This window comes from Salminus brasiliensis, chromosome 21 (assembly GCF_030463535.1).
Source record: "Salminus brasiliensis chromosome 21, fSalBra1.hap2, whole genome shotgun sequence".
Taxonomy (NCBI): domain Eukaryota; kingdom Metazoa; phylum Chordata; class Actinopteri; order Characiformes; family Bryconidae; genus Salminus; species Salminus brasiliensis.
In genome coordinates, this window is record NC_132898.1 from 4,803,982 (window position 1) to 4,821,006 (window position 17,025).

Consider the following 17,025-nt stretch of genomic DNA (forward strand, 5'->3'; position numbering starts at 1 on the left):
ATCCATGCCAGTGGTTTAAGACTGGGGTTGATCCAGGCATATTACAATGGTTTGGGTAGCAGATGTTTTAAGCTGGTTTTGGTTTCAGATCCTTTGTTTTTACCGATTTGTTCTGCCGTCGTCTACACTCTTGATATAAAGGTTCTTTACTAATTTAAAGTTTTTCGGACTGCTTTCATGAACATGACAATGAGCCGAGGGTTCTTTAGTGCTGGTACGTCCCAGCCGGCGGATCTGAATCCGAAAGAACCCCTTCGGAATGTGACAACAGACGGAGATTCGCAGCATGAAGGTGTTCCTGAAGAATCTGCAGGAATCTCATTGTGATAAATTTTGTTATCATTTTACACAATATGCTTCTATGAGTGTATCGTGGATTTCGCCAGTGCTTAAAGAATACTGATTGTCTGCACGTTTCTTATTTAACTGATTGGAGTTCAGCATGTTGTGAGTAAAAATCACAGTATTGGAGAGTATTTGAATTGCATTATTATTTTATTTTACGTTGTTGCTGTATTTTGTCTACATGGCGAAATATTGTGATAAATTTAGTATATTGTATATATATTAAATATTGTGATATCAATTGTTTTCCATATCGCCCAGCTCTAGATGTAATCATGTGAACATGGACCAGAATCTCAAAGGAATGCTTCCAACATCTTGTGGAATCCATATAACAAAAAATGCTGCTTTGAGAGCAAACAAAGGTTTACTTACTATTACACTCTTAAAACTACAGGTGCTAAGAATTGGGTTATAGAAGAACCATGTAGATCCATCTTTGTAAGAGATGTGTGAGTGTGAAGAACCGTTCACTTGACATCTTTACCATTTCTTTCTTTACTCACACTTTTCTGTTACAATCATGTTGTTCTGTATATTGCTGTGCCAATCACCGGCCTTCCCCACCATCTCTGCCAAGGCATTAGCCTCGCTACCACGGCAGCCACTGGATTTGCCCAGCATCGCTACCGCACCAGCCACTGGTCTTGCCCAGCATCGCTGCAGTGGCATTAGCCTCGCTACCACGGCAGCCACTGGCCTTGCCCAGCATCTCTGCAATGGCATTAGCCTCGCTACCACAGCAGCCACTGGCCTTGCCCAGCATCGCTACAATGGCATTAGCCTCGCTACCACAGCAGCCACTGGCCTTGCCCAGCATCGCTGCAAAGGCATTAGCCTCGCTACCATGGCAGCCACTGGCCTTGCCCAGCATCGCTGCAATGGCATTAGCCATCACCTGTCGGTGGTGCTAATGTTGTGGCTGATTGGTGTAAATCTGCATGGTTAATGCTTTTCTCAGCCTGTGGTTTTGTCAGTCTGTGGGATTTGGCTACAAAACCAATAAAAGCTACAGGTTTCGATTACTGATCATGGCAGAAAACCAAGTATGGCAACAGGGCACTGATAAAGAGCGACGGCCGTACCTTGTGACTGATTGAATATTTGTGGACTGCCAGAAAGGGACATCACTCATCCAGTTGGGTATGGCAGAGATAATGCGCTAAAATGTCTCCGACTACAAGCTTGCCAGCCAACTTATTAGATGCAATGCTGTTGCCAAAAGATTACAACCTCTGAGCCAAAAAAGGAGTCTTCTGGAGACGGATCACAAACTACAGATGCGGAATGTCAGCGACGCTGGGAAGCGCCAACTGAACAAAGGCAGGAAAATTATACCCTCAAGGAGTAGCCATGGAAGTCAATCCATGTAACTGCTTGGTGATTAGCATGGGACTATTATGAAAGATTAAATACAGCGTCTCCTACTGCCACTCCAACTACTCCCCCTGTCATTAGGAAGCTCCGAGTCTAATTCATGCCCTAAAACCTACAAGTCAAGTCTCATCAATTGGCTTTCTTCACTAATGGGGAGAAGGGTAAAATTACCCCTAGGGCGTGTAGCGCATTGTTGTGTCATGACATTTGAATGACTGTGAGCTTCGCGTCTAAGACCTTTCAGACAGAGCTTCCTCTCCATTACTGGCTGACGTCAGCTGAGACTTAAATTCTAGCATGTTAACTTCCTCCTTATGAATCAATGAATTTTCACTCACCGGCTTCCCGCGAGATCTGCATGAAGGCCTCCACTCCTTTCTCTCCATAGCTTCCTTCTGAGGCCACAGTGGATACGTAGTTCCAGCCCATGGCCTTGACGATGTCCACCATGGCCTGGGCCTGGAACGAGTCTGGAGGCACCACGCGCGAGAAGAAGTCGTAGCGGCGGTCGTCGCTCAGCTCCGGGGCTGTGGAGGCGTAACTGATCTGAGGAATCTGAAAAGCAGAAGACACGGGGCATTAGCTCAGTGTACTTCATCAGTCAAGGCAATGCTGGCCTGCTCTGGTAAAATGCTCTCCAGTAGTCCTAATTTCTACATTTCATGCATGGTTATGTTATACTTTATGGGGACAAAAGTATTGGGACACTTGCTCTTTCATGAGTTTGTCCCAAATCACTTCCCAAATAAAGTTTATCCTGTTTAATCTTTTGTTGAAGTAACTGCCTCTATTGTCCAGGTAAGATGGCTGAAGCCCAACTTAACCCAAATGTAATGGATGGAGCCTGAATCTTTATACCCCTCTATCCCACACCTGGCATTAGGCGTTGGGCCAACAGGTTCTATGTTCTATTAGCAATAACTTACTACAGGGACTAGACAAGCTGTGTGCGTGCATTTTCACATCTGTGCCAGCAATGGGTGCAACTTAAAGTAGCTGAAAGCATTTACTAGAATCAGGGGTGTCCACAAACATTTGGACGTATAGTGTAGGTATATTAAAAACATCAGTCATTATTGGCTTCATTGACCAGAAAATCTCATACTGTTGCACGCCAGGCTTTAGCTGGCATTAGCTAATATTAGCTGGACCCATTAGATGTTAGCAATATTAGCCCCCTTCTTGGGCAACGTCTTGGTCAGTCGTCTCCATTGGGTACATTTGGTAAGTTCAGGTATTCCCCCTAGAAAGGCCGCCAGTCCATCACAGGGATCCCGACGGTTCTATCTCACAATATCCACTATAGAAGAGACTGAAGAGGAGAGAAAGTCATGTATTCTTCAGAAAACCAAAAGCAGCCCAGGTCAGCTTCAGGGAACCTTGAGAAATATCTAACAGCAGCGATACGGATAAGCAGCAGCACATTTTGCCGTCTGTACAGAAACTGAGGACTGTACCTCATCAATGAGCACAGATTATGAGGACCGGGCTGAATGGGTTCGCTGTGGCCGGGCCTCGGCACGGTCGAAATGCAGTGGCAGCATATTTTGTCTGGGCAATAACGGAGCACGGAGCAATAGAATCTCATGTCATCACCGCTGCTCTGCGCGCTCGGCAGAAATGCATTCATCATCTTGGACAGGCTGCATAATGCACTCATTGTTTTGTGAGTTATGTAATGAAACCGTGAGTGGCGCATTTAAGCATTCAAACTCAGCGGAGGCCATGCTGTGATGCGTGCCCAGAGTCCCCGAATGCTCACAAAACACTGTTTAGACTAGCAGTGGGCTCGACGGATGGGGCCGGGTTCAACATATCAACACAACATGACTCGAGGCCTCGGAAGAACGAGCTCGGTCTCCGTCTCCGAGTGTTTTTCGAATGAAGTTATGAGAATGTGCTTGGCAAAGCTCTTCCGACTCTAATCAATGCGGAAGGACCTCCGGGCTATTTTTCCTAATGTGTTCAATAATCGCTCGCCTTGAGCTGAATATTCAATATCAGGGCGATGCGGGGACGCGTTCTATCAGATGTAATAATTCCGAGATGAGAAAGGAAATGAAAAAAGGTTGCGGTAAGGGTGATCACACATCTCCAGCTGATATGCGCAGCGTATCGTATCTACGCAGCACAGCAGCAGCAGCACAGGGTATCTGGAAGTCTCAGGGATAGGTCGCTGCTACCTTGATCGGTTGCCGAAACAGAAGCCGCAAACTGGAGATGTGTGGATTGTAGTGGCTGGCTCGCTTCTACGGCCCGGTGTTAAGTCAGCAACATACAGGGTTCCGCTCCAGAACAATGTTCCTATAGGAATTTCTTCAGGGAGAGGTAAGCTTTGTATTCTGATCTAGGACCATCTGCCTCAAGACAGGGTTACACTTTGAACCACTATGATGAACACTAGCAGGACGTCAGGGATGGCGTTTCTGAAAGAGTGTCTTTATCAGATCAGGGACAGATGAAGTTCTAAGAGGAAAATAAGAAATCTGAAAGGAGATTACAGTATAATCCTACCCTCACAAAAATACAGGTTCCTAAACGAAAGTCCAGCTCTGTAAGGTTCTTCTTCAATGTTAAAACTAGGGATGCACCGATCCAATATCAGGATCAGATATCGATCCTGATATTAACAAAATTAGCTGGATTGGGTATCGGATAATTAGGCAGACCCTCTAATTTGTTGGTGTGAGACTGCACTAAATGTGCAAATAAATAAATGACAAATGGCAGTTTACTACATTTAAATATGGGTTAATTAATTTGTTATATTAAATAAAGTAATGCTTAAGTCAATCCTAATACCTAAGTCTCTTCCACATGGTGAGGTATACTGTTTATTTATACAGCAATGGTATCGGACTGGTGTCAGATATCGACCGATTTGCAAAATGTATGTATCGGTATCGGAACTGAAAAAGCCGGATTGGTGCATCCCTGGATAAAACCCTCTTTCACACACAAGGTGGTTCTTCTAAAGCAGTGGTTCCCAGACTGGGCCTCACTGACACCCAGATAATCCATGATTTTACTCAATTCCAAGTTAAGTTGGATACCAAGTTGAGTTGGGAACCAGCTAGAGAACCAGTGCTGTACTGAACTGCTCCAAAGAAGATACTTTTAGGAAGTTTTATTTTGGAGAACATTCTAAAAGCAGGCCCCCAGATAGTCCACATTTTTGCTAAATTCTGAGTTTGTGAACCATCTAGGAGTTCCTGGAAACCAGCTGGAGAAACCAGTGCTGTATTTCACTGCTCCAAAAGTTACTCTCAGCACTTGTAATTTGGATAAATTTCTCAAAGCAGACCTCCGTAACCCTCAGATATTTCACATTTTTGCTGAATTCCAAGTAAAGTTGGATCCAAAAAAAGGTCTAGTCTAGGAGTTCTTGGGAACCAGCTAGAGAACCAGTGTTGTATTGAACTGCTCCAAAGAACATACTTTCAGGAACTTTTATTTTGGAGAAATTTCGCAAAGCAGGCCTCACTGACCTCCAGATAGTCCACATTTGTGCTGAATTCCAAGTTGTGTTGGATCAAAATTGTGAACCATCTAGGAGTTCCTGGCAACCAGTTAGAGAACCAGTGTTCTACAGCATTGCTTCAAAGTAGAAGCGAGCCAAGTTGGATCAAGACTGCGAACCATCCAGACATTCTTCAGGACCGCTCTGAGAAACACTGTTCAATGGCGTTGCTCTAAAGAACCTGTTTGTCACTTTTGTAAAGCACTGAAGAACCTTCTTGAACACCAGTTCAGCCTTCAGATCACACCGTATTCTTTCTTAATGGTTCACTAAGCATTGCTGTCAACTGTATTGGGGTCTGACTGCTCTGGACAAGGTTCTAATTCCCTTTGAGGCTCTTCAATGAAACCCTGCCTTAGCCGTCCAACGGTACAAACCTTCAGGAACACCACAAAGGATCCAAATGCTCGTTCAAGAACTTACCACTGCAGCCACTACCTTAAAGATAAACTTGCCCCTGGGTATCCGACCACCAGAAGGGTTCCTGCTGTCCAGGAGACCACTCTTAAAGGTCAGTATTTCAGGACCTGAAGGTTCCTATAGGGGTTCCCTTATCAGATCAGGGACAGATGAAGTTCTAAGAGGAAAATAAGAAATCTGATAGGAGATCAGTCATAAAAAAAAGTTCCTAAATGAAAGTCCAGCTCTTGAAGGTTCTTCCAACATTAAAAACCTCATCTTGCATTAAGTGGTTCTTCTATAGCAGTGGTTCTCAGACTGTGCCTTGTCGTTCCCTGAGTACTGCTGTCAACTCTATTGGGGTCTGACTGCTCTGGACAAAGTTCTAATTCCCCTTGAGGCTCTTCAACGAAACCCTGCCTCGGCCGTCCAACGGTACAAACCTTCAGGAACACCACAAAGGATCCAAATGCTCGTTCAATAACTTACCACTGCCGCCACTACCTTAAAGATAAACTTGGCCCTGGGTATCCGACCACCAGCAGGGTTCCTGCTGTCCAGGAGACCACTCTTAAAGGTCAGCATTTCAGGACCCATTCAACACGGCAGTAAACCCACAGCAAAAACTTTCAAAATGAGTTTGACTTAACTCGCGCCCCAGGCGTCCTCAGCAATTATCTTCTTGACTTTTCCTTCTGTGTAACACAGGCTTGGGATTACTTGATCTTTGACTGCACAGGGCTAACCCACCACCCCCCCAAACGAGGGAGCTTGGGCCGGAGCATTTGAATGAGGTGTTATTATTTTCAATTAGCCTTTTGATCTGCCATGTTTTAATGACAAGGCAGGCGTTTTCCATTAAAAGGCGGTCGATTCTCAGACTTTGTGACTGGAGTGCGGCGGTAGGTGTGGAAACAGCGTGCAATACTCGACGGAGCAGGCATGGCCATATATGGCAGCGAGCTCGGAGAGTAAACAACAATAATGACTGTGTCATACTGAGAGCTGCACCTCTAAATTACCATGATGAAAGACCTCCATGGTGTATCGAGCAATGCATTTTCTCCAAACTCCTCAAGGAGCTGTCAGTCTCTATGCTAATCCCCCCAACCCCCATCCCCCTCCACCCCATCATACAATCACTTTTCCTCCCAGAGCGTATGTCTTATTTCACCAAAAAATAAAAAATATCCATCTCAGAGATTCTTAGTTCCAGTAAAAGCTTCACGTCAGTCAGGAATATGTGCTCAAGGCGTATACCGCTAAGTAAGACTTTCGGACAATTCCTGACGGGCTGGGATTTGCCAGGATTTGGGATTTGGTGCTAGATACCAAAATACTGCAAGAGGTAAAGGTCTTACTGTCAGGGGATCTGTCCGGTCATCTGTCAGGGGAGGTCATCTGTCAAGTCTCAAACCGGCCGCACAAACAATGCAACACAAACAGCCCTCACAGTGATACATCACCAGGAGGGGTTCCAGCGTCGCTGGAAAAGGGTTTCGGGGGGTGACACTGGAAGACAGTACCATGGCCAGGGCGTCCACATCACACCACCATCCCATCTGTCTGTCCTTTACCTCTGCTACGAAGGGTTCTTTCAGTGGTGCAACTGAAGAACCACTTTTGATTCCATAAAGGAATCAATATAGAATTGTTGCTATATACTATATTGACAAAAGTAATGGGACACCTGCTTATCCATTTCTTCACAAAAAAAGAAATGATCCTGTATTTGCTGGAGTACAGTCCAGGGAAGAATGCTTTCTACTACATCTTGGACTCGGAATGAAGGGCCGATCCAGGCATTTTTAATGGATCAGGTATTGTCCTTTAAAGCTGGATCCACTAGAGGGGTATTAATCTCCCCAGCACTGAGCTATCTGAACCATCTGGAATGATGGTTGGTGCTCCATCCAATACTTTTGGAATGAATTCAGGAGTTAGGGATGAGATAAGGTGGTGATTATCCAACATCCTGAACTCACTAATAACACTCTTGTGGCTGAATGCACTCAAATCCTCACAGCAATGCTTCTCCAAAATTGAGTAGAATGCATTTTTTTTTCCTGGACTGTAGAGTCCGTTTAAATACCCTTGATTATGGAAGAAACAATGAATGAGCAGGTGTCCCAATACTGGCCAAGTCATTTCGTTTACCATTTGGGACAAAAATCCCCATCTTCCCGTATTCCTTCCCTATTATTCCCTTATATTCTAAACCCTTATTATAGGTGGCAGGGGGCCCTCCCTCTCCCCCATCGCACAGCACGATTCTTGCCAGGGAGGATGTCTGTTAGCCTTCACCAGTCTCCAGTCTGGCATTGCGCTAGCGGCAGTTCAAAAAATTAAGGGTGGTGCCGCCTATGTCTTGGAGGACGTTGGAAGAAGCGCATGCTAGCCCAGTGTTAGCAGCACTGCTAGCACTGGGAGCTAGCTAGCGGACAAGTAAGTGGGAACTGGAAATGACTAAATCAAGGGGGAAATGGGTTTGCAAGGCAGCATATCCCAGTCCTACATTCTAAACGAGATGTACGGTCACTTTCGAGACGTTGACATTGACCTTTCTGATTCGCAGAGGCCATTCTTTACTGTGTCCGACTTCCCAGCACCAGCTAGCAGCTAGCTAGCACCAGAGTCGGAACCTGCAGCGTCCAAGAAAACGGATCACCCCCTCAATCTGAGAGCGGAGGTGAAACCTTGAGCTCCCGACCTCACGGCAACCCCCACAGCTCATACGCTCTCTCTCTCTTGCTCTCTCTCGCTCTCACACATCTCTTTTATTCCCTCTCTCTCTCTCTTTCCCTCTTCATCTCAATCTCTCTCTCTCACACTGGGCTGGCAGAAGTAATATCAGGGCCTCGGTATCATAGCCTTGGCCCGTCGCGAGCCAGCACCGCTGTATTTATGTGTCTGTGCCGATGACAGGGAGGGCCGTGATGAACATTGTGCGTCAGGCGGCCTCTGGACAGGGCCCCATTATCGCACTCCATTATCTTGTCCATCAGGGTGACTGATCAGCGGACAGCTGGCAACCTGTGTCCGCTGCGTCTCTGGGCTCGTCCGTGTCAGGTGAGGAGCTGAGAGAATAGGGCCTCTGTCCGGTCATCTGTCAGGGGAAAGTTTCGACCAGCCGCACAAACAATGCAACACAAACAGCCCTCACAGTGATACATCACCAGGAGGGGTTCCAGTGTCGCTGGAAAAGGGTTTTGGGGGGTGACACTGGAAGACGGTTCCATGGTGCCATGTCCAAGGCTTCCACATCACACCACCATCCCGTCTGTCTGTCCTTTAACTCTGCTAGAAAGGGTTCTTTCAGTGGCGCCACAGAAGAACCACTTTTGATTTCGTAAAGGAATCAATATAGAATTGTTGCTATATACTATATTGACAAAAGTAATGGGACACCTGCTCATTCACTCCACTCTTTTTCTTCACAAATCAATGGCTTTAAAAAATCCTGTATTTGTAATATCCTGTATTTGTTGGAGTAACGTCCAGGGAAGAAGGCTTTCTACTACATTTTGGAGGAGCATTGCTGTGGGGATTTGATTGCATCCTGTTTATCTGCTCCTGAAAGGCCTATTCTATCGGCAGTGCTTCTCTCCAGGGACCATACAAGTTGTATGTGTGTGTGTGTGTGCTTCTGCACATCTGCGTCAGCGATGGGTGCAACTTAAAGCTTAAAGCTGGATGCATTCATGAGAAGGGGTGTCCACAAACATTTGGACATTTTAAAAGGTTGAAGAAGGACCACGCCCACACTCCTCCTTCCTCCTCCCTTTTTATCCATCACTCACAACAACAATGGGGGCTTCACGCCCAGACCACAGGAAAGCCATCACTCAAAGATCCCCTTGTAGTGTGCTCCACCTACCAGAGCAGGGTTTGGCCTTCAGACTCCAAGCAGAAGCTGCCTGAAGTCCAGCCTTACGTCCTCACAGTACCATTGGAAGACTCCAGGGACGATGTTAGCAAGTTAAAACTGTGTGTTGATAGATCTTATAAATCTTTGATGTAGGCCCATCATCAGCCCAGGTCGGTTTTGCAACATCCGGACTTCTTAAAGCAGCAAAAACTGTCTAATAAGAGGTCTTGTAACTCTACAGGCTGGCGATTGGCTGGTACTTCTTTCACTGGTGCTTTCATTTCTTATAGGCTCCTTCCACAATATCAGCTAAACGTGCAAAGCTTGTCTTGCCTGGCTGATTCCAGCCAGAGTAAAGGTAGGTAGAAGTGTGTAAATGTGCTTCTCGGCTGAGCCATCACTCCAAGACTTGGGTTCAGGCTGTGGGAGGAGTAAGTATTATACACCGATGCGCAGCCGTGTGGCTCAACAAGCCACTTGATGTCTCCAGGCAATAAAAGAGCGCACTTTTACTAGTTGACACCTCGCTCAAAGCTCTGTGTATTCAAACGATGCCCCCTTTAACACAACCCTCTTCGCTTTGTAGAGCATCTCACTACAATCGCCGCTCATAAATGGCTTCGCATCGTCCCTCACTCTGCCCATCTCTTTATCAGCTGCTCTGAATTTTGATCAAGCACTGCGAACATTATAGGGATCATAAACAAAACCTGCCTCTCGTGTGTTCGAGTGTCTTAAAGAGCCTCTAAAAGCAACTGTCTGGATCAAGCGGCAGCAGAAAGCGCTCCACTTTCATTCCCCGTCTCCAGGAGACAATTAACAGCAACAGTTCTATTTCCAAAACGGCCAGAGCGTGCAAGCGTGAGCCATCGCTTCCCAGAATCCTCCTGTGAAAAGATAATAAACACCTCGCCAGGGTCTTCACAGCTCTGCAACCGCTCTGCAAGCTCGTAGACGTCCAGACCTGGAAAACAGAAGCAATCTGACATGCTTCTATTTTGTTGTCCCCCCCCCCACCAAGACCACCACCACACACACCTCCTGGTGCTTAATTCGGACTTGACCTCGGACCTGACCTCAAGGACCTGCCCGGGATGAGCACTTAGACAACAGATCGGGCTTACGACCCACTTGGGGTCATTTTCCAGGCCAGGCAGAAAGGTCGGGACGGGTTGACAGCGGCAATAAAAAGTAGCAGACAAGGAATTTGATGACAAGAGCCGAACCGGGGGCAGAATGCCACTGTCTGAGTGGAAATGGGGGATCGCTGATGTCCCTGCCACGATATTGGACGTGGGATGTGATCGCTGACATTTCAGGTGACATTTTCTCCTGAAAACTAAAAAACTCCTTCTGGAGTTTATTAACTTTCAGTGCTGGGAAGAACTTTCCGAATGTGAGCCATTACAGAGGGAATCCTTAATGGGATGGGCATTACAGGGCACATGTACTGTAATATCATGAATCATTACTGTACGTGTTTTATTGCTATAACAACTCTTCAACCCTGAGAACTCTACCTATCTTATCTTGATAGAATACAGAGAGTTTGGCCTCATGGAAGTGACGAACCATGAACATCAATCATCGTTGTCTCTTCAGTGAATAGGGAACAGACATAAGGAACAGACGGTGCATCCAACAACAAGGACAGCATGGACTTTTGTTTATACAGTGATGGCACACAGGAAGCTGATCCATTTTACTACAACCAATGTGGATATGAAGACAATACCCTAAGGGGAGATGAACTGAATGTACCACAGATGAAAATACTAATATCTGGCAACATACAAAAAAATACTTCATGTAGTATTACTTGCTATTGCATGGCCTGCCCGGCTGCTACAGTACAGTACAGAGAGTTTGGCCTCATGGGAGTGACGAACCATGAACCTCAGTCACCGTAAATCCCACATAAGGAACAGAGGGCTATAGAACAGGCCAGTTCCAAGTCCGTGGAACATGTTTTTGGACATGTCCCAATATGTTCATCGAACCAGGATGCTATTTCCAACCTCGGTGTGAACCAGCCAAACAGAGCAGAGCTCATCAAAATATTCATGAGCCCACAATCAAAGGAAAAATCTGTGTGTTCAAATCAGTGTGATAAAATAACAGGGTGGTAAATAGGCTGGTAAAACGGCATCTGAGCGTTTCAGTCCTAGAAATTGCATAAAAATCATATATATAAACACACAACCTCCAGGTTCCAGGCTGCTATGCAAACCTGTCAATCAGAGCAGAACTGATTCATTAAACTATTCATGAGCCCACCACTGAAGGAAAATCAGTGAAATAACAGGGTGGTAAAAATATATCTGTTGTAAAGATGGCAAAGGTGGCAAATGAGCCACCCGGCCCTGGCACGAGAGCAGGCCAACGTGGACATGCAGACAATACCATGAGGGCAGATGAGCTGAATGTACTACAGATGAAAATATTAATATCTGGCAACATACAAAAAATACTTCACGTAGTATTACCTGCTAATGCACAGCCTGCCCGGCTGCTACAGCGCCTTCCTCACAAACACCTGATTAAAAGCTTATGACGGACAGGTCGATGTGAAGTCAGGGATTATCTACACATGCCCGTACATTAATTGGCGTGCACTCCACCTCCCCAGGCTCAGCTCCCCTTAACCCTTAATTAGGGAAACCAGCTGAACGGAAGAGAGGCGCTCCTGATGTGAGGTGAGGCGAGGCGAGGCCGGGGGGGTCTGCTCTGATTGTGTGTGCAGAGGGTTGGAGGCCCAAGAACCTTCTTCTGCAGGTTTGTCTAATCACACAGACCTTTTTTTGCTTTTTTCCCCATTAGTTAGGAGCGGCTGCAGCTGGTGTGTTGTCAAACAGTCTGATCCCTGAACCCAGCATGGCCTGCATGGCCCGAGCTACACGTGTGCCTGGAAGACTAACTAAAGAACAGGGCAGGGAGCTGCAGAAACCGGTCCTTCACATAGTGGTGGGAGAAACGTGAACTGTAAACAGGACCCCTGTGGAGTGCGTGTCTTGAAATGCTTCTTCAAAAGCTTCTTCAAAAGCTTCTTCATAAGCTCACTCAAATAAAAACTGAGGAAGTGTTTCCAAGCTCCATCCTGTAGAATTTAGAATTTACACTACAATGGCGAGAGCTATCCAAATGGAATGCAATTAGCTGTAATTCAATTATTCAAATATCTATGAAATGTAAATTAAGAGTACAGACTTATTGGATCTCAATGTTTCTATACAAAACCAGGACTCAGACTAAAATAAATTGGGGATTAGGGAATTAGGGAATTAAATTAGGGATGTCCCAATCCGATCCAGTCATATTTTAATGGATCGGGCACCTGCTATTTTAATTCCAGTCTTTGAGTCTTTGTTTTAACCACTGTGTTCAGCACAAAAAGGTTTCCACTACTTTCAAAGAGTCAAACAATCCTTTTGCAGTGCTATATAGAACACATTTACATTTACAGCATTTAGCAGACGCTCTAATCAAGAGCGGCCTACAAAAGTGCTTCACTGTTTCCTCAGAAAAATAACCCTAGCTAGTTTGAATAGACTAAAATTCAAAGATATCTTAGATAAGCTTAGACACGACTAAACACACTAAAATCAATATGGAGACCATAATACTCTTCGCTTCCAACACCCCCAAAAAAAGGAAAGGTGATTTTGCATGATTTAGACAGGGTGTGCATCAAGGGTGCATGCGTGGGCCTGTAGGATTTGTAACCTGGACCACAGCAACAAACAAGTCTACGGTGGAACGCAGCTGCTGCGTGAGTCAAGCTCTGGAAATCGAATTACAATACAGAGCAGAGGGCGCCTCTGATGTGAAGTTCATTTGCCTGGGATTTTAATCATTCTGACCTGCTGGCAGGAGGTGCAGCAAATCACTGAATTTCATTACAAGTGCCCATTCCGTCCCTGCGTGCCTTTTCCTATTGCTCAGACAAAGAACAGAGGCATGTTTTCAATTCATGCCTCCTTTTTCCACAGCGTGGGCGTATTCAATAAAACCGCCGTGAAGAGGAGAGGACGGGGGAAAATAGATTGGGGTATTAAACAGCACAATGAAAATACTTCGGCTAAATAAGAGACGCTAGCTTTAAATCAGGCCAGGTTGACGTTAAACAACCTCCTCTATTTGTATGTATGTTCAGTGTAGCGGAGAATCTGAGGATCTTAGCGAGTGGACTCCACGAGCCCACTGTCGTGGAATGCGCTAATCCCGTTTAAGCTAAGTCTTTACTTCGGCTGTCCAACACAGATCCGGCTGTGTTGAAACACGAACGGGAAGAGCTAAGACGAGGCGCGCGAGTCAATTCCGAGTGGACTATCATTGTTTTAACTGCACCCTTAGGGGGGCCGGCGCGTTGGCACTGCTGCGGATTAGATGTTTTGTTTTTTTTTGCAATAGAAGAATGAATCACACAACGGCGGAGGCCCACGCCTTCGCGCTACGGCTTCCGAAACGCTTCTGGGTATGCGCTGATGTATTCTGGCATGTGGTGGCCGCGCAAGTAGGTCAACAAAGTTTACCTACACCGTCTGCCTGCCTGGAATACAAAGCTACTGAGCGCTCGCATAATGACCCAACACTTAGCATGATCAGGCAACAAATATGGAGAGAATCTAGCGAGAAATAAGTTCTGAACAGCTCCAGCACCTGCTCCTACGTCTTGATCCCACAGCTCGGCACTTTCCAGAGTCCTCCGAGGGCTTCAGGAGTATCTAAATGGAGATGTTTCTCTGGGCGTCTTGTGATATTTTGGTTCTTAGTCAATAAAGTAGCGATGTAATGTCTTTCACACTGAGAATCTAGCTAGAAATAAGATGTTTCTGCATAACCCCAGGTGTTAATCCCACAGCTTGGCACTTTCCAGAGTCCTCCCAGGACTTTAGAGCTATGTTAAGGGAGATGTTTCTCTGGCCTCCTTTGGTGCTTTTAGTGCTTAGTCAATGAAGTAGCGACATAATGTTTTTCACATTGAAAATCTAGCAAGAAATAAGACGTTTCTGCATAATCCCATGTGTTAAATTCCACAGCTATGCTCTTTCCAGAGCCCCCTCCAGGACTTTAGAGCTATGTAAAGGGAGATGTTTCTCTGGGCTCCTTCGATGCTTTTGGTTCTTAGTCAATTAAATCGTAACATAATGTTCTTCACATTGAAACTCTACCTAGGAATAAGGCATTTCTGCACAATTTTATGTGTTAATCCCATAGCTATGCACTTTCCAGAGTCCTCCCAGGACTTTAAAGCTATGTAAAGGGAGATGTTTCTCTGGGCTTCTTGTGATATTTTGGTTCTTAATCAATAAAGTAGCGACGTCATGTTTTTCACACTGAAACTCTTGCTAGGAATAAGGCATTTCTGCACAATTTTATGTGTTAATCCCACAGCTCTGCACTTTCCAGAGTCTTCTGAGGGCTTCAGGGCTATCTTAATAGAGATGTTTCTCTGGGCTTCTTGTGATATTTTGGTTCTTAGTCAATGAAACAGTAAGACAATATCTTTCACAATGAGAATCTAGCAGGAAATAAGACATTTCGGCATAATCCCAGGTGTTAATCCCACAGCTCGGCACTTTCCAGAGTCCTCTCAGGACTTTGGAGCTATGTAAAGGGAGATATTTTATTGGGCTTCTTGTGATATTTTGGTTCTTAGTCAAGTCATATCGTAATGTTCTTCACACTGAAACTCTTGCTAGGAATAAGGCATTTGAGTCCTCCAAGGACTTCAGGGCTACCTAAATAGAGAGGTTTCTCTGGGCTTCTTGTGATATTTTGGTTCTAAGTCAATGAAGTTGTACCGTAATGTTCTTCACACTAAAACTCTTGCTAGGAATAAGGCATTTCTGTATAATCCCAGGTGTTAATCCCACAGCTCAGCACTTTCCAGAGTCCTCTGAGGGCTTCAGGGCTATCTAAATGGAGATGTTTCTCTGGGCTTCTTGTGATATTTTGGTTCTTAGTCAATGAAACAGTAAGACAATGTCTTTCATACTGAGAATCTAGCAGGAAATAAGACATTTCGGAATAATCCCAGGTGTTAATCCCACAGCTCAGCACTTTCCAGAGTCCTCTCAGGACTTTAGAGCTATGTAAAGGGAGACATTTTATTGGGCTTCTTGTGATATTTCGGTTCTTAGTCAATGAAACAGTAAGACAATGTCTTTCACACTGAGAAGCTAGAAGGAAATAAGACATTTCGGCATTATCCCAGGTTTTAATCCCACAGCTCAGCACTTTCCAGAGTCCTAAAGGGAGATGTTTCCCTGGGCTCCTTCTGTGCTTTTGGTTCCTAGTCAATGAAGTCGTAACGTAATGTTCTTTACATCGAACCTCTTGCTAGGAATAAGGCATTTCTGCACAATTTCATGTGTTAATCCCACAGCTCTGCACTTTCCAGAGTCCTCCAAGGACCTTGTCCTATGTATATGGACATGTTCTCTGAGCTCCTCTGTGTTTTTTGATTTTCAGTCAATGAAGTAGTAAGGTAATGCTCTTCACTGTGAGAATCTTTATAGAAATAAGTCTTCTGCACAGTTCTGGCACCTGCTCCTACCAGTAGATCCCAAATCTCAGCACGTTCCAGATTCCTTCCCATCTTTGAACTTTTCCAATTTCAAATATTATTCACCATTAGCTGTGCTTTGCTAGCAAGACTGGCAATATTCGCCATATCTTCTGAATTAAGTATGCAAATGCTTTTGTCAGTGAGAACTCATTAGAAAGCATAATTAGCTGCAGTTCACTGGCACTGTAGCTAAGCTGAGATGGGAAAAAAGGGAAAACTTTGGGTGAGAAGTGCCTGATTTTTAAATCTTGTTCGCCTCTAATCGTGTTTACATGTTTTCATTGATGTTTATTGCCTAAACGGCATTGCCGCCGTGTCATTATGTCAAATTGTGATCCTGAGCTCGTGCTGAACTTTCCACACACCCTCGCTCTGATTTGCACGGCTTTCCGAAAGAAGGGAACAATCTACGGATGAGCCGAATCCACATGCGGCATGTGTTCCCATTACTGTACTACAGTAACAGTGCCAGCGGTCACGGTCGTTAAAAAAAAACAGCGCCAGCAGTACTAACACCTGTAAAACATGCTATTTCGTTTTTTTAATTGACAGATTTCCCCGCTATCTCTCATTCCGTGGAATTAATGCGTCTCTTGAGGTGTTTTATCAACCCTAGGACCTCAGGACTTCAGGGCTATGTAAATGAAGCTGTTTCTGCAGGCTCTTCTGGGCTCTTTTGGTTCATAGTCAATGAAGCAGTAAGGTAATGTGCTTCACAATGAGTCTCACAGCCCCCCACGCTCCCCTCAGACCACCCCCCCAACAGCTCCAAAGCTCAGCGCACTGGATCTATAATGTAAACATCAAATGCAATTGAGCTGTTTGCGCTGGGAGCCGGGCTTGCGACAAGAGCCTTATTTCACTCAGAGCCTGAAGGCCAGCAGAGCTGCTCAAGAGCTACCCAAGTGACATCATAGCTTTCCACCTCTTCTCACACTAACCCTT

General features: G+C 45.3%; 1 protein-coding gene across 2 annotated transcripts in view; it reads right to left on the bottom strand.

The window, feature by feature from the left end:
• grm7 (glutamate metabotropic receptor 7) overlaps nucleotides 1-17,025 on the bottom strand; it is a 240,853-nt gene that overhangs the window by 169,118 nt on the left and 54,710 nt on the right. For both annotated transcript variants that reach the window (XM_072665645.1, XM_072665644.1), the window contains exon 2: nucleotides 2,061-2,277. In XM_072665645.1, coding sequence (XP_072521746.1) covers nucleotides 2,061-2,277 — 217 coding nt within the window. The remainder of the gene's footprint in view (nucleotides 1-2,060; nucleotides 2,278-17,025) is intronic.